Source organism: Colletotrichum karsti, assembly GCF_011947395.1.
Source record: "Colletotrichum karsti strain CkLH20 chromosome Unknown Scaffold2, whole genome shotgun sequence".
NCBI classification, from domain to species: Eukaryota; Fungi; Ascomycota; class Sordariomycetes; order Glomerellales; family Glomerellaceae; genus Colletotrichum; species Colletotrichum karsti.
The window spans coordinates 87018-111350 of NW_024065902.1; the positions used below are offsets into that span (position 1 = coordinate 87018).

The 24333-nt window shown below is 54.4% G+C and overlaps 6 protein-coding genes across 6 annotated transcripts; 4 read left to right on the top strand and 2 right to left on the bottom strand.

Annotated features, from left to right (window-relative positions):
* Positions 1 to 774: 774 nt before the first annotated feature.
* Positions 775 to 2820, top strand: CkaCkLH20_00574 (peptidase s41 family protein; the record flags this gene model as incomplete). Its single annotated transcript, XM_038883294.1, has 1 exon — positions 775 to 2820. The coding sequence occupies one exon, from the start codon at positions 775 to 777 to the stop codon at positions 2818 to 2820; it is 2046 nt and encodes a 681-aa protein (XP_038750889.1).
* Positions 2821 to 7019: 4199 nt separating this feature from the next.
* On the top strand, positions 7020 to 10534 carry CkaCkLH20_00575 (elongation factor 3; the record flags this gene model as incomplete). Its single annotated transcript, XM_038883295.1, has 3 exons — positions 7020 to 7171; positions 7460 to 10416; positions 10476 to 10534. 3 exons carry the CDS (start codon positions 7020 to 7022, stop codon positions 10532 to 10534), a joined length of 3168 nt encoding a protein of 1055 aa, XP_038750890.1.
* Positions 10535 to 11328: 794 nt separating this feature from the next.
* Positions 11329 to 15416, bottom strand: CkaCkLH20_00576 (uncharacterized protein; the record flags this gene model as incomplete). Its single annotated transcript, XM_038883296.1, has 9 exons — positions 11329 to 11450; positions 11510 to 11758; positions 11815 to 12102; positions 12163 to 12393; positions 12449 to 12715; positions 12766 to 14329; positions 14528 to 14545; positions 14604 to 14946; positions 15013 to 15416. 9 exons carry the CDS (start codon positions 15414 to 15416, stop codon positions 11329 to 11331), a joined length of 3486 nt encoding a protein of 1161 aa, XP_038750891.1.
* A 612-nt stretch (positions 15417 to 16028) lies between these two features.
* CkaCkLH20_00577 (cytochrome b5-like Heme/Steroid binding domain-containing protein) lies at positions 16029 to 20807 on the top strand (the record flags this gene model as incomplete). Its single annotated transcript, XM_038883297.1, has 8 exons — positions 16029 to 16543; positions 16619 to 16988; positions 17834 to 19007; positions 19062 to 19331; positions 19392 to 19649; positions 19726 to 20010; positions 20059 to 20238; positions 20296 to 20807. 8 exons carry the CDS (start codon positions 16029 to 16031, stop codon positions 20805 to 20807), a joined length of 3564 nt encoding a protein of 1187 aa, XP_038750892.1.
* Positions 20808 to 21032: 225 nt separating this feature from the next.
* Positions 21033 to 22844, bottom strand: CkaCkLH20_00578 (uncharacterized protein; the record flags this gene model as incomplete). Its single annotated transcript, XM_038883298.1, has 3 exons — positions 21033 to 21513; positions 21565 to 22520; positions 22626 to 22844. The coding sequence occupies 3 exons, from the start codon at positions 22842 to 22844 to the stop codon at positions 21033 to 21035; spliced, it is 1656 nt and encodes a 551-aa protein (XP_038750893.1).
* An 884-nt stretch (positions 22845 to 23728) lies between these two features.
* CkaCkLH20_00579 (uncharacterized protein) lies at positions 23729 to 24118 on the top strand (the record flags this gene model as incomplete). The annotated part of the gene is made up of 1 exon (XM_038883299.1): positions 23729 to 24118. One exon carries the CDS (start codon positions 23729 to 23731, stop codon positions 24116 to 24118), a length of 390 nt encoding a protein of 129 aa, XP_038750894.1.
* Between the last annotated feature and the right edge of the window lie 215 nt (positions 24119 to 24333).

Here is a 24333-nt window from a genome sequence, read left to right on the forward strand (position 1 = left end):
ACTGCCAGCGACACGCCGCGGTGAAAACGCGCGTTGGAGTTTGCCGGCCCAGTTTGCTGGGATATTAGGCAAACCACTCTATCTCTGGCAGCGAATTTGGTAAACAACGATGAGGCCGATGGCGTTGCAAATTCGCACAATTGACCTGAAGGCAGGCCGGCCATAAATAGGTAAACGAAGACGGCACAAGGGTGCTGAATGAAAGGGATGCATCGCCACTCTGTCGGCATCCATTCGTTCTGAGATCGGTGTGTCGGTTGAGAAATCCCACGATGTTCGTCTCAACAGTTTTGTTGCTTCCAATGGCGGCGCTTGCCGCAGCCGAATGCGCAGCCGACAACTGCCTCCGAGCTCTCGTTGCAACCCAGACTCCAGAACACCTCAATTCTGCACAGGCTTTCTGCAGGACCTTCACTGCCACTTCAGTTGCCAGCACCGAGATCCCATCGTTCGCTTCCGACCATTGCGCAGGATTTTCGCCCGATGACTTCTCAACTCGGCTGTCCAGTGCCTGTTCTTGTGTTGCGGCTAGGACCGCACCGGTCACATCTGAACCCACGAGTACATCAACGACATGCTCGAGCCCAACCAAGACGGAAGAATCCACAGGGTCTTTCACCGCAGTCGTTAGACCCTCAACAACCTCTCAAACTGGTGGCGAGGATAGCACGAAGACTGCATGCGCTGTCGTCAGTAGCAGCTGGGCCGCGCAACTATCTAGTCGGAGTAAGTGCTCGCGTGGATGCATTTCCTGGCATAGTACCAATCAGATAATTGTCAGTTCCCGTTCCTACCGTTGAGGCCAAGCTGGCCCATGATTGTTTGAGGTCGGTGCCTCTGCACAAAGAGGCCGCCATTCAGCTTGTCGACTCCATCCGGCCGTACGTGGAATGGCAGTCGGATCTGCCTTACTTGAAGAGCCCGCCCAAAGATTACGAGCCTGGCCCGTTTGACATTATTGGTCATCTTGAAAAGATCCGAGGAAACCTGGCAACGGACAAATACAACGGTGAGTTGGCTTTTCAGCAAGACTTGTTTGCCATGACAGCTCAAGTTCGAGACGGCCACTTTCAGTTCATGCCCGACGCTCTGACCGGAGTATTCGAGTATCTTCGTCCATTCGGTTTAGCTTCGTACAGCAAAGACCCCGTCTCATTACCGGTCATCAAGAAATGGGAGGAAGTTGGCGCAAAGCAAGATGCAGCTAGAGTCATCACACGACTCAATGGGGTTGTTGCTTCTGATTTCGTGCAAGGAATCGTCGACTTGGCCTCCGGAAACCAAGATATGGATGCCGCATACAACGCAATGTTCTTTTCCCGGGCCAAGTTGAATGTTGGCAGCGTCTCAGGGCTTTTCAGGGCTGGCGGTTGGCACAAGTATCTATACCCTGGCGAGAATACGACGGCCGAGTTCGAAACTGGAGAGGTCGAGTCCGCCGTCAACACCGCTCTCGTCAAAGCCAACTTCGAGGGCGTGACTGATGGCGAGTCGTTCTATCGGAAGTTCTGTGCCGGAAAGCCGAGCTCAGTGGGACCTGCGGCTCAAGGGTCGACGATGGAAGCCATACAGCTCCCGGGGTACCCTCAACCTATTCTGCGTAGCGCCGACGACAAGGTGTCTGGCTACTACTTGCAAGGCGACGGCGTCAACGATGTGGCCGTGCTGTACATCTCGGGCTTTGATCCAAGGAGCCCTAGAGTTTTTCAAAAGACGGTGGATCTTTTCCTGCAAGAATGCAAGATGGCCGGGAAATCGAAGATCATCATCGACTTGCAAATGAACGGAGGCGGCTATGTCTTGCAAGGAATCGACCTGTTTCGGCAGTTCTTCCCGAACATCGAGCAGGATGGCCTCAGCCGATGGCGTGAAAACGACCAGTTTCTAGCATTGGCCAAAATCGTTTCAGATGCCGGCGAGAACATCGACCCCCGAACGACTCCAAGCTATGAGGCAGTGATGCTTTCACAAAACTGGTGGAATTACCGTTACGACTTGAACATTTCGGGAAAGCCATTCGAATCTTTCGACGCCAAGTACGCTCCTCAAATGTCTGCCGGCGACCCATACACGGCTCTTTTGCGATGGGACCTGGATAATAGTTTGACAACCGTCAACGAGACGTTCGGGCTTGGCATCGATATAACTGGGTATGGAAGTCGCCGAAACTTCACCCAGCCTTTCGAGATTGAGAACATCGTCTTGTTGACGGATGGCTTCTGCGCGTCAACCTGCTCGATCTTCGCGTCGCAGATGCAGATACCAGGAAAGGTCAAGACCGTTACGTTTGGCGGCCGTCCGACGAAGAAACCCATCCAGGCAGTTGGCGGCGTCAAAGGTGCCCAGGTACTGCGATATGGCGACATTTGGAATATGACGCAGCAAGTGTTGTCGTCAGAGCTGGCAGTCGTGTCTGAGGAACAGAGTGCGTCCCTCTCCCAGCTTTCCGACTTGCCTTCCCGTCGCAGCACAGAAGCCCGACTCAATGTGCGTGATCAGATCTTGCGCGGGAACGTGGCGGACGGCATTCCTGCTCAGTTCGTGAATGAGCCTGCCGACTGCCGTCTTTTCTGGACGCTGCCTATGCTCGGCGATGTCACTGAGGTCTGGAAGGCCGCAGCCAACGCGGCCTGGAATGGTGCGGGCTGCGCGGTCGGCGCAGGATTTGACAATGGAGGCATTCGGCCAAGACCTATGGCTGGCGTGGCTGAGCAGCCGTCGCGAGAACCCATCGTGATCTCTGCAGCGGATGTCGAGCCAGAGCATCAGGTCTCGGAGTTGCAGCTTGAGAAGCACAACCAGAAGGTTCACATCCTGTAGCGTAACAACGCAGGTTGCTTCGGTTGTCCAGTAGTCGAGTAGATAGTCTTGGAACTGTGTCGAGGTACCGCCATTGCTGTGTTTGCCAAAGATTCCCGTAAGAACATAATGTGAACAGAATGGCTAACTCGTGTTGGCCTATTTCGAACAATCCGACAGAGTCCTGGTCAAGGCCACACGAGAACATAGCAAAACCAGGGTCTCCCTGTCGCGATCCCAACTTGTTGGAGTCGTCCAGCAAAGCCTTGCTAGCAAGCCCGGCCCGGAAGTATAATCTTGTTCGTCCGATTCGCAGAAGGATCGATGGTGGTTTTGTTGGGATCGTATCGTACAGGTCGAGGCGACAGCAGGCTACTGTTTCGCGAGCTGCAATTGGGAAGTATCAGTACGGAAGGCGACGCGTCTGACAACAAGTTTTCTCGGCGACTGACTCTTGCTCACTGAAGTTCGGAAGCCGTATCCCTATGACGAGGACTTTCGAAACGGGCGCATACGGGTAGGCCCGAAGCAGGTTGACGTCAGGTTTTCGAAGGTTTGTCGGGGTGTGGTAGTCGCGGGAGCTGCGTCATTGAAGTAAGGTATTGTGTATTGAATCTGGTGACTGAAGGAAATTCGAGTCTAGACCATCAATTGCCTTTGAGAAGAAGAGGTCCGAAGTTTGCTTGACGGGAACACCGTTCAAAGTGTAGTTCGCGTCATGCCCTCTCTCGTCGGGGGTGGATGGAAACTGAGTTGATTCCGAGCGATAGATGCCGAAGCAAACACATGGGAAGAATTGGGGAAGAGTAAAACCAGAAGAGAAAAGGAAAGAAACCTATGTGAAAAGGTGCAAGGCTCTGCCGGCGTGTCAATTGAAGGCAGGAAAGAGGGTGCGATGGATGAAGCCATTCAGACGGCAGGAATGTCACTGCGATGGGATCAGGGGAAGGAGCCAATCGGAGCTCATCCAATGCTTGCTGGAATAATAGCCGAACTAAAGCCGGCGATGACAAAGTGGGATTTCGACGAATCCAACATTGGAAGGCGGTTTCTGACGGCAGAGAATGTTGGGACAGGGAAGGTGGCACTCAGGACGGACAGGGGGACAGAATTTGACGGCGATTTTTTCCTGACATGTGCTTCAGATTTTGAAATTGGCAGACTCTCGAAATCCAGGCATCCAGCTGAAGCGACCTCGCCTCCAGCATGGCAGATTTCTTCTCAAGAACCCCTCACTTACTGCCCGTCACGAATCCAGGCGGTGAAAAAGACGGGAGGGCGTGCGGCCCTTGCTGCCTCGTTGCCCGGTTGAGAGATGACGAACGAAGCCGCCAGAAGGGAAAAAATTCTACGGGGCCCCACGATTATGTGGAGTGGTTTTTAGGCGCTATCGTGGGGAGGAGCTGGCGGCGGCAGAAAAGGCTTATCGATACGTTCAGGCCATCCTGCCACGATGGCGGGGTCGATAACACGGGCAGCGGGCTGGCGGCGGTAATATCGACGACGTCCGTCGAGAGATCCTGGGGAACGGGAAGAAGAAAAGCGACAATGGCTTTGCTCCTACCAGATGCGGTCAGGAAGCCGCCCTGCAGATGAGGGTTGCATGCATTGGCTGTGCGTACAGATGCAGATACAGCATTTGCTGTGTGCGGCCACCAAAATAGAAAGGCGGTGACAACGTGCTCTCGTTGTCAGGATGTCGATCAACCTGGCCACAGAGGCCTGGCTTCCCAAGGCTTGCCTGGGCCAGTCTCAGTCGCATCTGCCTCAGCCTTCCCACCAATCCGCATTCTCTCTCATCAGGCTGGACCAGAACTGGATCCGCGACTAGGGGTGGGAGGCGGAACAAAGGTCAAAGACCCAGCGATGGACTCGGGCTCGAGTGAATGAATCAAGTCGAATCGGGCAGGCCGTGGCAAAAAGGGACGATCCGAGTGGTCCGGAACGCCAAAGAACCCAGAACCGGCTTCCATGGGCGAGCAAGGGAAACATTCTGACGGCAAAGAAAAAAAGAGAAACGATGATGGCAGAAAAGTCAAAAGTTGAGACGAGACGAATGAGCCGATGTCGCTATTTTCACATGGGCGCAGCCAGGTAGCCGCAACAGAATTAGAGATATTAAAAATTCGTCAAAATTATTAGGAGACGTTTCCCATGAGAAAGTCAATCTGCTGGAGAATTTTGGATTCTAGCGCCGTTCCTGGCGCGCGTCCGCTGGGCCAGGCTGCCTAGCCTCTACTGGCGCAAGAGGGTGTGAAGATGGATAAGCAAGTGAGTGAGTTCGGATATTGAATGCTTCATGTTCCTGGGCCTTGCCCGTCGAGGCATTGAAGAGGGACATAAAAGCCGGGGTGGCGAAGCCGAGGCGCAAGGGATCCGGTGAGATCTGTCCCGTCCAGCCACGACCTCTTGTGAGATGTCTTTTTTGGCGGTTCACCACCTTACCATGCCCGGTAACGACTCATACGGGCAGTTGCCGGGGTAGGGGGCGGTAACACATGGAAGATGGCCGTCTCACCCCCCTTTCCTGGCCGCCGCCGCCGCCATCATCTCCTCCCCCATAATCCGCTAGACGCACGGAATACAGGACTTGGTATCGTGAGCCACTCAGCAGTCACGTTCATGCCAGCCTGCTCTGTGCGTCTCTGGGGGTGAGACGCTGGGCGGGAGGAATTGGATAGGGGTGGTTAGGGGGGCAGGATGTTGACGACATGACGGATGCCGGCTCCATGGTGGCGTGGAGCTTGAACGAAGAGAACGGTGTTCTGCAGAATGTAGCCACTGTAATTTGATGTTCTGATGGCAAGAGGCGAGGCAGCGGATACACGTGTAAGGCAACGTGGCATTCACAGTTGGGATGGCAAATTGCCGACGCAGTCCGAGGTCCTCTCAAGTAAACATGGCCTTGAATGCACAGCAAAACATCCAAGCCAGAAAGAATGAGACGAAGAAGGGAATATCTCGGAGGTTTACTCCGTGACCGAAAGGCCAGCGTCGGGGCTTCAGGGGGATACGGGCACTACACGTGTAGAGCCGGCTTGTGTTTCTGAGACGACCGCTATCTGATATTGCGGCGATAAGAAAATAGTAGCTGGTCGCTGTGTGAGAATAACAAAAGACACACCGGGATCCCTGGGAAGGACAGCTCAACAAGAAAATAGGTAATCCTCCAGAAAAAGGCCAGCCAACAGCCAGATTTGTCGCTGCAACGTGAAATGGCAATGTGGCCGCGTGTGGGCCTAGGAATGCCCAACTTGGCCGCCTTTGCCTTCCATTTGCCTTGGAAAAAAAATGCCAGAATTGCAGTTGCATGAATGGGCATTTCCCTCACCGCCTTGCTGGGTGTATCCCCATCGGGACTAGCGCGGGGTCCGATAGCCCCTCCGATAAGCCATTACTCGCCAGGGGCCGTGTTCAGCGCCTTCTTACTGGAGGGGCACCGCTGTGAGGCACTCAAGACAGGACGGTGACACCCAGTCAGTGGACGGTTTCCGCAGTTTCTGATTTTTCTGATGTGGGGCCCACCCTTGCCGCTAGCGTCGCCGTCGCCGGGCCACGAAAGAGGGACACCTCTGAAAAAAAAAAAGTTTTTGTTGGTGGGCGAGAGTGAGAGAGAGGCAGTGGGAATCCCAGTAATGGAGGGGTGAAAATGTGAGAGGAGGGGACACTGAGGGAAGGAGGGGGCAAGACCGATAACACAGGCAGCCCAATAGAGGGAAAAAAAAAAAAAAAAATTGACCCAGCCCGGCCAGATAAAAAAACTCATCCCCGCCGCCGTCTTCTCCCCCTCCGGCCTCTTTTTTTTCTTTCTTCCTCTCTCGAACCTCTCTCTACCTCCCCCGTTCCCTTTCTCTTGGATTGTTCCGTCTTCCTCCAGACGTATCTCCAAATCAGTCATTTGATTTCTTTTCACATCGTCCTGTCTGCGACGGTTGTCAAGAGCGCTTTTCTGCTGCCCCTGTTCAACCCCGCCTTCGCAAGAAGATCAACAGCGACACCCCTCCGAAGTGCCATCTAGAGCAGAAGAAACACGATCCTCCAGTCGTCGTCTCTTCACGCGGGCCTTCACCCAAAAACCAAATCGGTACCACATTCGCCTTTCGGTTGCACGATAGAGCATAGACTTCGCATCTAGACGCTTCAGACGTTCGGATCGATTTTTTCACCTACGCAAACCACATCACAACACATTTCGATCGACTTAATACCCGACCGCCATAATGTCTTCCGAGAACGCTCAGTCCGTCAAGGTTCTTGACGAGCTCTTCCAGAAGCTCACCGTCTCCAAGGAGGCTGCCGACATCAAGGAGTCTGCCAACTCTCTGGCCTCCTTCATGAACGGCCGCATCGAGGACCAGGATGTTCCCACCAAGTGAGTTTTTCTTGCCTCCCGCTTCCGCCCGCTACACCACACGAAAGAACGGAAGAGTTTTTGGCAGATGCGACCCTCCAAGCCACCGTGTCCTCGGCCTTGGACCCCTTCTCCAAATTCTCCCAATCTTTTTTTTTTCTTGCTTATTTTCGCCTCGTCTCGGGTGGCATTTACGCCGACCCGCTGAATCTGCAAGTCGGCCTACCCTGGCCACTCAGCGACGAGCTATTTTCGGTTCACACAAAATTTTTTTCCGGAGCATCACAGCTGACAAGGATTTCCCCGCAGGAGCATCGAGTCCATTCGCAAGCTCTTCAACAACAAGAAGGATGCCGCTGCCCGTGAGAAGGCTGCCCTGGCCATCACCGCCATCGCCCAGCACTCCGAGGTCTCCGCCCACGTCGAGCCCTTCCTTGTTGCCCTCCTCCCCAACGTCCTCGCCGCCGTTGGTGACAAGATCACCCCCGTCAAGAATGCCGCTCAGGCTGCTGCCCTGGCCATCGCCGAGGCCATCAACCCCAACGCCGTCAAGGGTGTCTTCCAGCCCGTCTCCGACTCCCTTCTGCACGCCCAGAAGTGGCAGGAGAAGATGGCTGCCCTCGACGTCCTTGAGACCGTCGTCCGCACCGCCCCCGCCCAGGTCGCTTTCCGCGTCCCCGACTTGATCCCCGTCGTCTCCGAGTCCATGTGGGACACCAAGAAGGAGGTCAAGGAGCGTGCCTACAAGACCATGGAGCAGATCTGCCAGTTGATCGTCAACAAGGATATCGAGCGCTTCATTCCCGAGCTCATCAAGTGTATCGCCAAGCCCGAGAACGTCCCCGAGACCGTTCACTTGCTCGGTGCCACCACTTTCGTCACTGAGGTCCAGGAGCCCACCCTTGCCCTCATGGTTCCCCTCCTTGACCGTGGTCTCGCCGAGCGTGAGACTGCCATCAAGCGTAAGGCCGCCGTCATTGTCGACAACATGTGCAAGCTCGTCGACGACCCCAACATCGTTGCTCCTTTCTTGCCCAAGATGATGCCCGGTCTTGAGAAGAACCACGACAACTTGGCCGACCCCGAGGCCCGTGAGAAGACTCGCCAGGCCCTCGACACCCTCATCCGTGTCGGTAACGTCGTTGACGGCAAGATCCCCGAGGTCCGCCGTGACTCCGACGTCAAGGTCATCCTCCCCAAGCTCAAGGAGGTCATCCCCTCCAAGCACAAGGCCAAGGCCGACAAGCTCGAGATCGTCCTCGAGTACGTCGCCGCCATCGCCGGTCAGCTCATCGACGAGAAGGAGCTCGAGTCCCAGGTCTGGGCCGAGGCCCTCAAGCCTTACGTCACCGTCATCGTCGGCGACGAGGACGCCCAGAAGGTCGTTGACGACCTCCGCAAGAAGGCCTCTCCCGGCGCCGCCGAGGAGGAGGAGGTTGACCCCGATGACGAGGAGGGTGAGGATCTTTGCAACTGCACCTTCTCTCTCGCCTACGGTGCCAAGATCCTGCTCAACCAGACCCACCTCCGTCTCAAGCGTGGCCAGCGCTACGGTCTTTGCGGTCCCAACGGTTCCGGAAAGTCCACCCTCATGCGTGCTATCAACAACGAGCAGGTCGAGGGTTTCCCCAAGCAGAGCGAGGTCAAGACCGTCTTCGTCGAGCACGACCTGGACTCTGCCGACACTGAGATGACCACCATCGACTGGACCATGATGAAGCTCAAGGAGGCCGGTGTCCAGACCTCCCAGGCTGACGTCGAGGCCAAGCTCAACGAGTTCGGCTTCACCGAGCAGATGGTTAAGGGAGAGATCTCTGCCCTCTCTGGTGGTTGGAAGATGAAGCTCGCCCTGTGCCGTGCCGTCTTCGAGGCCCCCGATATCCTGCTTCTCGACGAGCCTACTAACCACTTGGACGTGAAGAACGTCAAGTGGCTCGAGGAGTACCTCAAGACCTCCGCCTGCACTTCCATCATCGTCTCCCACGACTCCGGCTTCCTCGACAACGTCTGCCAGCACATCGTTCACTACGAGCGCTTCAAGCTCAAGCGCTACCGTGGTAACCTGTCCGAGTTCGTCAAGAAGAACCCTTCTGCTAAGTCCTACTACGAGCTCGGTGCCTCCGAGATGGAGTTCAAGTTCCCCGAGCCCGGTTTCCTCGAGGGTGTCAAGACCAAGGCCAAGGCCATCCTCCGTGCCAGCAAGATGTCCTTCCAGTACCCCGGTACCTCTAAGCCCCAGATCACCGACATCTCCTTCCAGTGCTCTCTCGGCTCCCGTATTGCCGTTATCGGTCCCAACGGTGCCGGCAAGTCTACCCTCATCAACGTCCTTACTGGTGAGCTCGTCCCCACCGAGGGTGAGATCTACCAGCACGAGAACATCCGTATCGCCTACATCAAGCAGCACGCTTTCGCCCACATCGATAACCACCTGGACTCCACTCCTTCCGAGTACATCCAGTGGCGTTTCCAGACTGGTGAGGATCGCGAGACTATGGACCGTGCCAACAAGGTCATCACCGAGGCCGATGAGGAGGCCATGAACAAGATCTTCAAGATCGAGGGTACCCAGCGCCGCATTATCGGCATCAACTCCCGCAGAAAGTTCAAGAACTCCTACGAGTACGAGTGCTCTTTCGCCATTGGTGACAACGTCGGCCAGAAGAACGAGCGCTGGACCCCCATGATGTCCGCCGACAACGTCTGGCTGCCCCGTTCCGAGCTCCTGGCTTCTCACCAGAAGATGGTTGCCGACGTCGACATGAAGGAGGCCCTCGCCTCCGGTCAGTTCCGCCCTCTGGTCCGTAAGGAGATTGAGTCCCACTGCGCCAACTTCGGCCTCGACGCCGAGCTGGTTTCCCACTCCCGCATGCGCGGTCTGTCCGGTGGTCAGCGTGTCAAGGTCGTCCTTGCCGCTTGCTCTTGGCAGCGTCCCCACTTGATCGTTCTTGACGAGCCTACCAACTACTTGGACCGTGACTCTCTCGGTGCCCTGTCCAAGGCCCTCAAGGCCTTCGAGGGTGGTGTCATCATCATCACTCACTCTGCCGAGTTCACCAAGGACTTGACTGAGGAGGTCTGGGCTGTCATGGACGGAAAGATGACTCCTTCCGGCCACAACTGGGTCCAGGGCCAGGGTGCTGGTCCCCGTCTCAAGGCTGACGACGGTGAGGAGGAGGAGAAGTTCGACGCCATGGGTAACAAGATTGTTTCCACCAAGAAGAAGGTCAAGTTGACCTCTTCCGAGGCCCGTAAGAAGAAGAAGGGTAAGTTCACAGTCCCAACAATCACTTGACGTCGCACAGATCGCTAATTATCATTATAGAGCGTATGGCCCGCCGCAAGCGTGGTGAGGAGGTCTTCTCCGATGAGGACGACATCTAAACCACACGTCCACGGTCGCTTTCCTTTCCATTTGTCACGAGCCTTCCAAAAGTCTTTTTCGGTAACGCGGGTTGCATGGTTACGGACCTGTTTATGATTTCTTTGACGAGCACCCATGAGATTCCCCATTGAAATGATTCGCCGGATGAAGGAATGACCATCTCGCTCCCAGGATTGGAGGATCCTGCAGGCGAGGAGAGAGGTTCCTGGCGATATGGGAATAGTGGGGTAGAATTAAGAGGTAGAAAGAGTAAATAGACGGCAATACATGCCATAGACATTTCAACTTTGTTCCCTGTGTGACGTGCGTGACGCCATCTCGATTTCCGGTTGTATGACCTGAAAATTCTGCTTGTCTTTGTCTCTGCCCTTGGGTTGTCGTAAACTCGCAACCACGTTTGTCACTCGGTCATCAACATTGTTGTGGCAAACAAAACCGCCAAGTCCATTGCGCCATTCGTATCTATCCATCATTCTCCGATTGACCTCGCCCTTTGCATCACCAAGAAATTCCACAGCACCACACCCGCCAGCCTGACCTCCCACATCATCTCGCCCCTCTCCAGGGTCCTCTCTTCTTGCTCCTTCGCTTGGTCTGTACAGTCGTCCACGGGCCCTCCCCGTCATCATCGTCATCATCTCCATCGACCAGACCCTGCGGCACGTTCTTTGTCGTCCACCACCACATGGGACCCGGTTTCGCAACACGAGACCCTAGACTCCCTCCCCTGCCTCCTCCTCTGCCTCCTCCTCTCCAAGACGAGGTCCCTCCCCTCCAGGTTGAACTCCCTCCCCTACCAGCCGAGCTCCCTGGCGTCCAAGTCGAGCTCCCTCCCGTCCCATTCCAGCTTCCTCCCCTTCCAAACGAGTTGACCCCACTGCCTCCCCGTCCACCACGCCCTGGTCTCTGGATCGGCTGGACCTTCGACTTCGACCCCGGCTCGTCGGGTGTCCCCTGGATCATCTCAGACCAACTCAAGTCAACCGTCGGAACGGTCACGACTTGCGGCGGGTTGAGGGGCTTCAGTGGGATCGGCCGCGGCTCCGTCTTCCAGCACGTATTGCACTCCTCGGCCCTTGAGTACCGCGCAATAATCCGATGTCGACAATTCTCCCTCAGCCAGGTCTTCGCCCGTCCATCGTCTTCCGAAGTACCCAAATACTTCCCGGCCCATTGCTTCAGGTAATTCGTGATGTCGTTCGCGGGACTGTACCTGATGAAAGCTGCAACGCGTCACAGTCAGCTACCATCCAATCTTCCACGGATAATGAAGACTTACACGTCATGTTATAAACAAACTCCCCATCCGAGATCCAAGACTCCTTGGACCCGACCCTCCTCCCGCCCATCCCGATCGCCTCGCCGCCGTTCATCTCCCGCAGCGTCGTCCGTGACATCAACCGCATGTTGTTCGGTGGAGTGACGACCTTGGCCGAGACGTATTTGCGTTTCTCGTACAGCGTTTTGAGGATACTCGGCGGTTCCTGCTGACACATCGCGTACGTGCGGTCGTGGCCCCAGTGCGGCTGCAGATTCTCGAGGAACGCCTTGTGATCGGGGTCGATTTCTTAACATCGCAACGTCAGTCCAGTAATCTCACACCACGGAAGCAAGGGTCTCCACGTACGTTCGCGCCCGAAGATGAGCTCGCGGATCCGGATCTGCGTCGACGACAGCGGTTGTCGGGCTTCTTGTTCGGGCACCACCCTGCCGATGCGCAAGCTCTTGAGGGTTCCGTGCACATCCACACCGAAGACGGAGTCGTTGCTCGAGTGGACTCGGTACCATGCCTCGGTGGCGTTTCCGCCGGCGTATTGCTCGATGATGGATTTCCCGCCCGGGTGGACGTCGCAGTACTCTGTTCTCGTTAGCTTGTGTTTATCTGTCAGAGAGTCGCGATGTTGACTGCGCACCTGTGAAGTCATACACGTAGTTGTTGATGATGATGTAGATCCCCGTCTCCCGGAACGCGTGCCATCGCACCTCCTCGGCGGTGAATATCCGATCTATCCGCCGCTTAGCCGTTTTTTCGGGCTTGATCCAGCCGATCTGGTAGGGGCGGAGGTTGGAGAAGATGTGTTCGTGGTGGTAGCCCCTTTCCATAGCATCCAAGACGGGTGTTTTTGTCTTGCTTGTGAGGAGTTGTTGCAGTTCCAGCATGTCGGGGGGTAGTTCAAGGTCTGTCAGGCGTCAGCAAACCTGGTCAAAATCCTGAAGGGACAATACCCACTCGTAACATCAAACACATCCTTTCCCATAGCAATCCATCGAGACCGTCCGTCTCTCCCATGATCCAATTCCACATCCTCCCTCCTTCTCCAAAGCATGGCCCGCCCGATCGGGCCCTCTCTGAGCATCTGTTGATACTTGGTCAACCAGAAGGCCTCGCAATGAAGGTAGCGGCCCACGGGCTGGTTCGTTCTGAACTTGGGCACCACGGCATTGTTCCTCAGACCGGTGTCCCAGGTCTCGGGGACGTAGCCGCTGATGTCGAATACCTCAGCATTGCGTGGGGCCCCGTTGATGCATATGGCCCATTTCTTGCCATCTCCCAGCAGCTGGTGATCTCCAATCTCACCGGGAGTGAAATACGTCACCCTCTGCTGCCTGGCTGGCTGCCCACCGGCGGCGGTGACGGGCATCGCAACAGCCCAGGTCGGCAGGTCCGCATCCTTTTCATCGTTCCACGTCAGGTCCTCGAACCCGGTTGGTAAACGGATGAATCCCTCGTACTCCGGCATCCGGAATCCGCAGTCCAGCCAGGTGTCATCCTCAGGAGCCCTGTCCAGCCCAGTCCGGACGACTTTCAACGCGGTCTCGAACTCCCTTACAAGCTCGTCGCATACGACAGCTCCGCCCCTCCACTTCCAGAACGCCCGCTGGGCGTTGAACAGACACAGCTCCCTGGAATGCGAAGGGCCCTGCGCGGGTCCGATGGTCCTCTGCCTCCTCTTGGCCTTGCTGTCTCGTCCGACATCCATGACCTTCTCCAGCAGCCCCTCCGGACCGGCGAATCTCCTGCCGCGCTCCAGACGCCGGGGGTACTCGCCCACCGTCTGATCAGTCCACTCCTCCACGGAGTGCCTGACAGGAAGACACGCGAGCGCAAGCCATGCCACGGCCCTATAAAACCACCTCCCCATCCCGAACCTACTCACATCGGTCGTCTTCTGCGAGAGATCATCCGTGTGCGCCAACGGATACAGCATCCTCTTCGCCGCATCCCACGCGTCGCTCTCGTGCTTCACAGACCACCCCGGCGTCGTCAACGCCCCCAACCCCTCCCTCAACTGCGTCAGCGCAAACGGCGTGAGAAACCACATCGCGTACTGCGGCGTATACCACGGCCTCAGAATCCTTAACTTGCTCCTGACCAACCACAAATTCTCCGCCAGACCGCCACTCGCCGCCTGCCCGTTCTCCCCGGTCACCAGCTCCGCGCGCTCTGCGGACCACTCGTTGCCGACGAACTTGCTCCGCGAGACTGCGACGCCCGCCTCGTCCATGCGCAGGCCTTCGGGGCCGTACCTGTTGACCTGGACGTCCCAGAAGTCCTGAGAGGAGAATTTGCAGGGGAGGCTGGCGGGGATGGAGCGGCGGTCGTCGATGAAGGGGTCTTCGAAGGACCAGCCGCCATAGTACTGGAACCTTCCGGTTTGGCAGGGCTGCGGGCCGCGGATGGCTTGCCAGGCGAACCGGGGACTGTCGGAGGGCCAGGTGTTGCGGAGGAGGGTGCCGAAGAAGTTCATCTCGAAGGAGAAGCCCGATTCGCCCCATTTTTCATCGTTGAAGAACTGTGTTTTCTTTGTGGTTAGTCAAGGGCGGGAGGAATGATGGGTATTAGAAAGGTGAGCTTGCGAGTTCTGAGGATCGGCAGTTGTAGGTACTTGTTCTCGCTACATGTTCGCGGAGGAGTTGTCGGGAGATGGCATGCTAGATACGTTCATCGTTAGTGTCTAACCCGATCGACAAAGTAAGATGTGAGGTCGTACCATCAGCTCATGCATCATCTGAACACAAACGTCAGTCAACATCAGTATCTACAAGAGCATGGCAGGGTGAACATACTACCACGGCAACTTCGCACGCAGCCTGTCTCCCATGCGGATCACCCCTCGTGTCTCTCACAAATAAACCCTTGACAATTCGAGTCTGGATCGTGCAAAACTGGTACGGATTACCGAACGTCTTGCCCAACATACCATCGAATTCGTCGGTGTGGTGGAAACCCCAGAAGATGTTCTCGGAAAGCCTGTTCAACTCGTCTACGGGGACCTGCATTTTCCCCCGGCGTCTCTCGGAAAGGGGGGCCACGTAGAACACAGTCGTGTTGGGATGTCTCCTCTCGTCCACCGTGGTCGTCACGTTGTGCTGTGCTCTTATTGAGTTCTCGGCGAGGAAAGATGCGAGCCTTGATTTCAGTCAGTATCACTATGGTAAATACTCAGTAAAACAGTAGAACAGAGGCAAAACTGACCATGTGTGGTTTAGAGCTTGCTCGAGCATGCGGTTCGCAACCTCGATCGCCAGGCTCAACCGCCCCCAGACGACGTCGTCATCGATGTTCAACGTCTTGCGACCAAAGCCCGGAATCTCGAGGTTGTAACTCGCCCATTTCTCTCTGCGGAAGACGTTGAACCATCGACTCTCGTCCACTTGGATGGTGTCATTCGCAGGTAAAGTGGCTGCTCCTTCTAGCGCCTGAAGGGGAATAGACTCGAATGTGCGCAGGCCACCGAGCTGAAGAAGCTGCTTCGTCTCTGCGACAAACAATTCGTCCAACTCAGCTGGCGACGGGCGTGGAAAAGGATCCTCCGCGGAGGGGAAGTCATCTGCGGTTGGGTACTTTGGGTGGAGGTAGGCTGGTGTGTTTTGGTCCATTGTCAGTTGCTATGTTGCTATTTTTCCGACGCTGAGTTGAAAGTGCAAGATGCAATGTGAAGCGATCAAAATTTGAAATAACTCTGCAAGTGGTGCGGTGGAGGTCAGGCGTTTTCCAAGGAGGCATGAGACTGATTTCAACACCGACATGTCACCTGCCATGGAGATTTCAAGGGGTTCATTCTGATCAATTATGTCGTTTGATAAAACGAATTCCGTGTTGATACTCGAGTGTGTATACTTTGTCCTCTCTTTGGAAATGTTGCAATTCCTTTGTTTCTTGTCTCCCTGTGGATGCCTATTTTTGACATCTCGGCATTGTTGTTTGTGTTCTTTGCACCGTTTTCGGGAATGATCCTATTGCTGAATGTTATTGACGATTTGACAAAGAAAATTGGTGGTATTGAATGGTTGAATTTGGATATCGAAGAGGAGCATGGACTGACATTCAGGCCTCACATGTTTCGCTCATCTTATGATCACGTTTTTCTCTCCAGACTTCCTTCTTCCCCAGAACCTTCCCATCTCAAAGTTCATTACCTGCACTCACCAAGAGCTTCAAGACAACTTCTATGAATATTCCAAACAGTTTCATCCCTCGTCGCTCGAAAGATGCACCCCGCAGACCTGCCGAAAAGCTCATGGAGTCAGGTCTACAACACCGGCCCAACTCGCCCGCCCCTTCGAAATGGGCTATCATGGATGGATCCGACATACCCAACCATCGACCCGAGGACCCTCGAGGAATACTTGGGAAACCCCATTGTCAGTGAAAAACCAGACCCCGCAGCTCTCGACGACCTCTTCCTTTCCGAACGTTGCCAGAAAGATCGCCAATTTGGCATGAAGACGTATGAAGCTTCTTCGATGGCCAGACTTGAGGCGTATTACGCAAACCAAGACAATGCCTCGGACAACCCAGATGGAGACGCGCTAGTTGTGGACGAAAGCCAGTGGCTCAGGATTTGGCGCAGAGAACGCTGGTGCGTCGACTTCAGGCAAGACACCCAGACGACGGGTTTGCCAACGTTCATTTGGTCAGCAAATGACCTGCTTGTTTGGCAGGAGCTGCGGAAATGCATTCAGCTGGCGGATAACATCCTCAGAATGGGCGCGAAGGACATCTGGTATGTAACACTTTCGATATCACACGAATCTCATTCGTCACTAGTGACATATTCTCTGACGTCTGACTGAGACAGGTTGCAACAGCTACTCTCCGCAGATGGTCTCGAAGCAGTGAAGGTCAAAATTCCGCACGGGTCAGAAAACGAGGAAACAATCTGGCGCTTCAAAGCCAACGAACACTACTACCCGGCAACCACAGAGGGCGTATTACAGCACTTGAACGACCCTCATTTCTATTGTAATGTCTACTGGTTGTTCAGAGATGCATTTTGGCATGTCATCAGCACCAAATCCCAAACAGAAGTCGGAACGGCAATTTCCTACCCCCATGGCCAGCGACTGGTGATGCCGATTACTCTCGACGTGCTATTTCTGCGAACACTCATGGATCCGACGGCAACTCCCTTCGCGAAGAAGACGGCCCTGTGTCTACAAGCCATTACGGTAACCGAGGCCCGGCCCCTATCACGAAGTGCACGCTGACTGATTTATAACAAGATAGTACATGAGGTGATGGTAATTATTTCATCTTGACATTTCTTCTTATGTACGTGCCACAAGCTTACGCTTCACGCAGCATCATGTCAACACAGATCTTCAAAAAAGAGGTGCTCTACTCGAACCACCGCTATTGATCGAACCGCCGTCTCGTGCAAATAGAGAAACTGTGAGATTACGGAACTGTGTAAGAAACTATAATAAGCAACTAACTCGTGGTGCAGTACGGCAAAACTGAACCCCTGTCAGAGATGGGACACTCTTTTGAGCGAGCCACCACCGGCGGTACAATATGGGGCTTAGAATCGAGCATAGGTCCAGACGCACGGCAGGCCGCCGGAGGAGCCAGTCTCCTGACTTGTTTATGGCGGTTTCCCAATCTTGACAGTGGCAGCTGGCAAAATACCTATGGCATCCCGCGACCAGCTGTTTTTGAGATGTTGCAATGGCCCGTACCGGCGGTATGGTTGTCATCCGTGACGTCGCAGGACTTTTGGACAAGAACCATCGGGGTCTACGGGCCCAGCGCTTTTAGAATGCCAAAGGCCATCATGTCTGTCGGTGATGACATCGGCCAGGAGTCATCTAGGGCAAGAAAACCTTCAGAATGGTTCTGGATAGACGGGTACATGCCTCCGTCGTATCACGCTCCGGCGTTAAGCGACATGGCACTCCGGCTGAACGCAAGCTACCATCGACACAAAACACATAGGCCGTGGTACGCGGACAGTTATGCCATGTGGCAGATGACGCCTTGGAGCTATCATGGGCTTCGGGAATCCCTTTATCAGGCCACCGACATCCACTTTCTTCGAAGGTATCGCCGCGATCAAGAGCGAATAGAGCGCATCATTGGTCAACTGCTGCACCCCATCTCTCTGGATGCCCAAGACACTGAGAACGCATCTGCGGACATTTTCGTCCCCGGATGTCTCCCAAACTTCATCGCAGAGCGCTCTACCACGGCATGGTTCTTCCGCGCCATCGGCTTTCTCATGGCTGCTGCTCTGCCCGCGCGCCACCACGAAGGGACGTATCAGTACGCGGAACCCAAATGCAGAGAAGGCCTTGGGATCCCCTGGAGCATCCGGCAAAACCTTCACATGAGTCGCGTCGAGCATGATGATTTGCAGTATGTTATCGGGCAACTCTGTCGCTCCAGATGGGTTTACCCACAGTTCAAGCTTGGGGAGCGACACACCGCACCAACAGCGCAGGGTGTACGCGACCGCCGACTACAGCTCATCCGGTTCGCAAGAGACGCCTACGGCATCTTCGAACTGTTTTGCGAACACCCTCGCGGCTTGTGGACGGTCTTCGACCAGGCTTGCCACGAGATGGAAATTCACCTCCATCTGGACATGATCAACGATTACGAGTCTTGGATTCCGTTTCCCTTTCGAATGCCAGAGTACCCCGGTGTGTGGGAAGACGGGACGGCATCCGACTTGTTCCAATTTGGCGCGAGCGCGTGGGAGGGTTGGAGTTTCGTCCGACCCTTGGCAGGTCATCACAACACTTTCGTGGGCGAGCGATTTATGGCGGAAGAAGTGCCCAGTCCCGACTTCTTCCCACCTTGTCCGGCATGGGCCATGAGCGGCGTCGCCGGTGCCCCTATTCCAGTGAGGACGCTTACCATTGCGGACATGTACGATGAGTGGAAACGGCTCGGAAAGGCGCTCCTCATTGTACCGGGAATCGACATGGATATCTACGAGTGCGACTACGTCTGTAAGACTCTCAACATCACCACGGAGCGACAGTGGATGGAAAGCGTCGAGACAAGCTGGTATGGCCTCCAGCTCAATGCGCTAGCAGCGGCCCGTTTTCGCGCATCCGATCTTGAGGCGATGCCTTTGGGGCGGGCGGTAAGGATCATGAGACCTGATGAGATCTTCTCGTGCAACGGCGAGAACGGGAATCCCCTCGGAATCCGGATCCGAAATTTCATATATGACATCACGAGTAAAAGCCCCGAGAGATGCATGACGAGTGGATGTATATGCTAATGCTTTACAGGTCTGACATGCTCGGACATGAAGCTCTTGAGACTGTTGAAAAGTGCGCCAGGCCGGGATCCCTCCAAGAATGTCATGATGGACGGCTATGAAATTACAGAAGTCGTTGCAGGACTCAAGCCGTATCGGGTTGGGATGGTGTATCCGACGCTATGTAAGGCTGCCAACAAGCACTCTCTGAAGGTTTTCACGGAGAGAACGCTGCGAAGACATGAGTTCAAAGAGACGGGGATGTATGTTGCGATTTTCGGCAAGGTTTACGACATCACAGGTAAGGTTCAAGACAACTCATCCTCAGATAGTGGAACGCTGACACAAAAATTCCCTTCAGACTACGCAGAGTTCCACCCAGGAGGTCTCAAGTTCCTGGAGGAGAATGCGGGACGAAATATCACGGAACTCTTCGTACAGCACCACTCACGAAACCTCGACCGCGTCATGAAATATTTGCCAGAGCTGCATATCGGAAGGATGGTAGAAGAACGTACAGAGGTGACGCAGGATCAGACAATTGATCAGCTCCACGGCGCACACATCACCTTCAATCACGACGAGATCAAGTTCTACGAGACGGTTTATTCGGTGACAGGTCAGTAGTGCCATATCCAGCCACCCAACGCCACCATTCACACATGATAATGTTCTGACCTCTCGCTCATACCCAGCTCTACAAGAGTCCGGAGAGGATCCAGAGCTTGTTGAGAAACTCAGACCTTACCTTGGAACCGATGCAACGGCAGATCTCCAGGATGAAGACGCCGACGGCGGGCCTCTGATGTGCTTCGCGCGTCTGAGAGCTTACATCGTGGCCACAACGCGCAGGCCAGACAGACAACTCCCCGAGATGTCGATCTCTGATTTGGCGAAGTTCGATGGCATGGTAAATGAGCGAGAGAAATGGCGAAACGACGCTTATGTGGCCGTTGAAGACCTGGTCTACGATGTCACTGGTGAGCTCAACTGGCGGAGCAGACTTCACGTGCTGACATACGATGCAGAGGTGATTCAATACGGCTCAACATATGAAAGGTATGCCAACCTAGGACAATATCTTGGTCAGAAGGTCCACAATGAGACCTTGGCTACGTACCTGAAGAACAACTGTGGCCACCGAGTCGTCGCCCGAATAGTCTCCTCGAGGATACCATGTCCCTTTGATCCCAGAAGGGCGCTGCCTGGTAGGTTATGCGAAATTTCAAACATACTGAAAGGGAAAACTGACGGAACATCTCCAGTACGAGCCGATATCACCGCTTGGAAAGCTCGGCCGAAACGAAAGAAGCCTGAAAGTGCCCCGAAGAATCCTGCGCCGAAGAGGAATGACATAGCACCATACCCGCAAACCGTGGACGATCTCAAAAAGAAAAGAAAAGCAAAGAAAACCGGAAAGGGCCACACCTTTTCGCCTACTCCTTCTATTAGCAAGTTGGACTATCTGGTGCAGAGTCTTTCCAGGACGGCCCAAATCAATGGAGAGCCGCAGGTGAGCAACAATTACGAAGGCACTCGCCGCTGGGTTGAGGCACAAAGAATCAAGACTACTCGAGTGCGAGAAGGCATAACTGTCAAATTGCCGGCGATTGATCCAAACGCTCCCGCGGTTGTTCACCTCTCTACATGCACAGGAGCTTATGGGTCTGAGACTGAGGGTGGAGGCATAGGAAGAGCTGAGGCAGACGATCTGGTTCCCTTGGAGCTGAGGTCTGGAGGCAACCCGGTCCGCTTCACGTTAAGAAAAACCGGATAAAAGGGAGGGTTTTTCATGGGTAGAGGGTGTTTTGAAAATATCATTTTGTCCACTATTAGATCTTCCTTCGTGCGAATGAAACTGAACGTACATGATGAGAGACGTCGTACTGCTAGTCCCTCAAGGTATCGCCGTCTAATCGTCCTACTTCCTTTCAATTCGTATGTCTTGATCATATTCATGAGGTTTGGTATTGATGATGACAGCTTCGAACCGAAAACCAAATCACTTTCTAACCCTCTCAAACCAGACCAACGGCCCATCTTCACCCTCCATTCTGACATCTAACCCAAAATACGTGACTGAGCCAGTAATACCAACCTTAAATTCCGCACGCATGCACGCGAATGGTGTCTGGGTGCGCTTACCCTTCCCCAATTCGAGATATTCTCGGCCAACCCAGAAATTGCCAGATTTCGGCTCGAGATACACAACCGGATTGAGGTACTCAAAGCCAGCCCCTCCCACACCAAGGACACGAAGTCGGCATTTTTCGGCATTGCTGCCCTGATGTCCGAGTAACGTGGAGTCTGAGTCGTCGCAAAATAGATGGATTTTCAACGTTCCGTAGCCCGGATCGTGATACTCTCCTAGATGACCCGACAATGGGAGCGTTGGTAGAAGAGGTGGGTCGGGTACCGAGGGGTAGATGTGCTCAACACAATGCTTGAGGTACTGATGCTGAGCTTTTCGGTCGGATTTGTATCTGTCATCTCGTTAGTAATTGATTCCTTTAGAGTTCTTTAACCTGACTCACTTCTCATTCGGGTCATATCTTTTGGCTGTTGGGACCCCGAGATGTTCATACAATATGTGGTGGGCAATCAGTTCCGGCAAGGGCGATTCTGTGTTCGACATGACCGTCACCGCAAGGTGTTTTGAGGGTACCATGATCATTATAGAAACGAACATCGTGACCTGCCCAAAGTGAAAGAAAGCCCTCTCGCCTTCAAAAATACCCTGGTTCCAGCCATTCGCGTAAGTGACTGGGCCGAGAAAAGGCGGGTTCGACATGCTCGAGAAGCTCCGCGGCGTCTTCAACTCCCGATGGCCCTCCTTCGACATCGGCGCCTCCTCGTTCATCATGGTGCGTAGATACTTGGCGTAATCAAGCACAGTCGAAATGATTGAGCCGGCACCTTCTTCGGCTGCCCAGGGTTCATGGGGGACCTGGATGAACGCCGCGCTATCGGAGTCATAATAGTACTCGTCGGCGAGGAGCAATTCACTTTTCTCCGCATCCTCGAGGGAGAAATACGTCTCGTTCATTCCCATCGGCTCCCACAAGTGCTCCCGGAGGAAGTCGCCCAACCACGACCCGGTGAGGGTTTCGATGAGGTAACCCATGACACCGAACATTTTGTTGGAATACTGATACTTTGCCCGTGGCTCAGCAGTCATGGGCAGATTTCGCAGATTCCGTACCATTTCCTCCGCAGTGGTGGCCGTCGAGGCGAAGTCGTGGCGCGGGTAGCCTGTCCTGTGACTGAGGGCGTCTTCGAGAGTGATGTGTTCCGTCGCCCACTCATCGCTGAGAACGAAGTCGCTGAGAACGCTAGACACGGGTGTCTGCCAGCTGAGGTCGTTGTACGCGCTGGCATTGTCGATCAGGAGTGAGATTCCGGCGGCTGTGAAGGACTTGGTGGTGCTGCCGGTATAGAACAGGGTATGGGGTGTGATAGGAGTCGAGTTTAGAACGGCATAGCCGTAGCCCTGGATGATGTTAGCACAGTTCAAGAGACCGTAAGTTCAGCCGCAGCAGCGTGATAGGACGTCAACAGGATTCCGCGCAGCTCCTCGCCAAGGGAGTGAACATACCTTCGCCCAAGTCTTCTCCGCATCCACGATTGACACAGCGACTCCTGGTACATGCCATTCTCCCATCAAATCCTCAATGAAGGCATCGAGATCCGGTGAGACGACGCGCGGATCTTCGTCATACCCGCGGTCGTCACTGTTGAGAATTCGCTGTGCGGCATCATCCCCAACCGCCAGACCAACAACGCAAAATGCCACTGAGGCCGTCGAAACCCGCATATCGCGTGCTGTCTCTTTTGAAATCACGGTTTTGGAGAAGGCGAAGTAGAAAAGAAAGTAGATCCGACCGTGTGGGGGGACATGTCGCACCAGCCGAATGCTCTCACTGCACCGCGAGCTTGATATGAGATGACGTTACCCCCTGGAATCCCCGAACCAGTCGCGGCGCCGCTTCGGCCTGCCGTGCCGCAAAGCAGCCGAGAACTTACGGTTAAGCGCCGCACTGCTGTCATGGCCCAATGTGGAAGGTGCTCGCCGCCTGCAACGACATGTCATGTTATGGGGTTGATGACGGTTCATTCAGCGGTTGAGATTTGTTCAATTTCAACATTCTAGCTGAGGGCCCGGACATGCAACTGGATGAGGACTTAGAATCAGGTTCTGTCTGCAAATGAAGACACCATACAGTACAGCGGCAACGAAGCTATTGTGATGCGGGGCTGGAGGTTCTCAAGGAAGCAAAAAGCACAGCGAGATGAATTCAAGCAGATAGATTTACAAAGAAAACAATCGGAAAAGCTGACAATGCTATTGTATTCGTTAGATGTGAAAGACATTTGAGGTTGCCTTTGAAGTTCTGGTCTTCTGTTCTTTCAACTGTTATGCTCTTTCTACACCCCGGCTTTGATATGGAGATTCCTGATGGATATTTCGCGAACCCATTTGAAAGAAACACAGAACTTCCATCGTTCACCAGAACACACTCTTTGTTCATCCAACAGTCAAATAAGCCGAACATGCGCACGTTGGTGGTGGATGAGCTGCCCCCAAGATCTCATTAATCCAAACACAACTCAGCACATCGACATTCTTCTTTTTCTTTTTTAATACTACACGCGAACGACTGTCAAAAGCCGGGAAACACAGGATTTCAGCAGTAAACCATGGACATCCCCAACCTCACGTCTACATATACGGAAAACCAGGAGATGGCCAACCTCCTGCTCCTCGCCGCCGTCACCAGGATGGAAGGTTTCAGCGAAGCCACAGAAACGGCCGGGACCAACTTCTTTCTGAGCCACGAAGAAAAGTTCTCCCACGGCACTTTCGCCACTTGCCGGGACGAATCGCACCCACGAACCGCCCTGGGCGAAGGCACGTACCACGCAGGCACCGAATTCCAGCCGGTCGAGGCAGATTATGAACAACCCCGACTGGACTCCACGGTCGACGACGGCTTCACGGACATATTCTTGGACGATTTCATACACGTCGAGACTGGGGAGCACCCTACGTCTTTCGAACTGTCCCTGTGTCTTGAAAATTTTGACTAAACTCGACTAAACTCGACACAAGTGCATTTCACCTCGTAAGGCAGATACGCCGGGGACCGGGAAAAGGTTGGGGGTGGGGGATACGACAGCAAAATCAGCTTTAGTCCCGGGACGCACCATAATCCAGGAAAGGCCGTTTGTACCTATCTCCAATGGCAAAGTGCTCGAATTTCCATTGGTTCAGTTACACCTCCCATCACGGTGCGGCCAAAGTG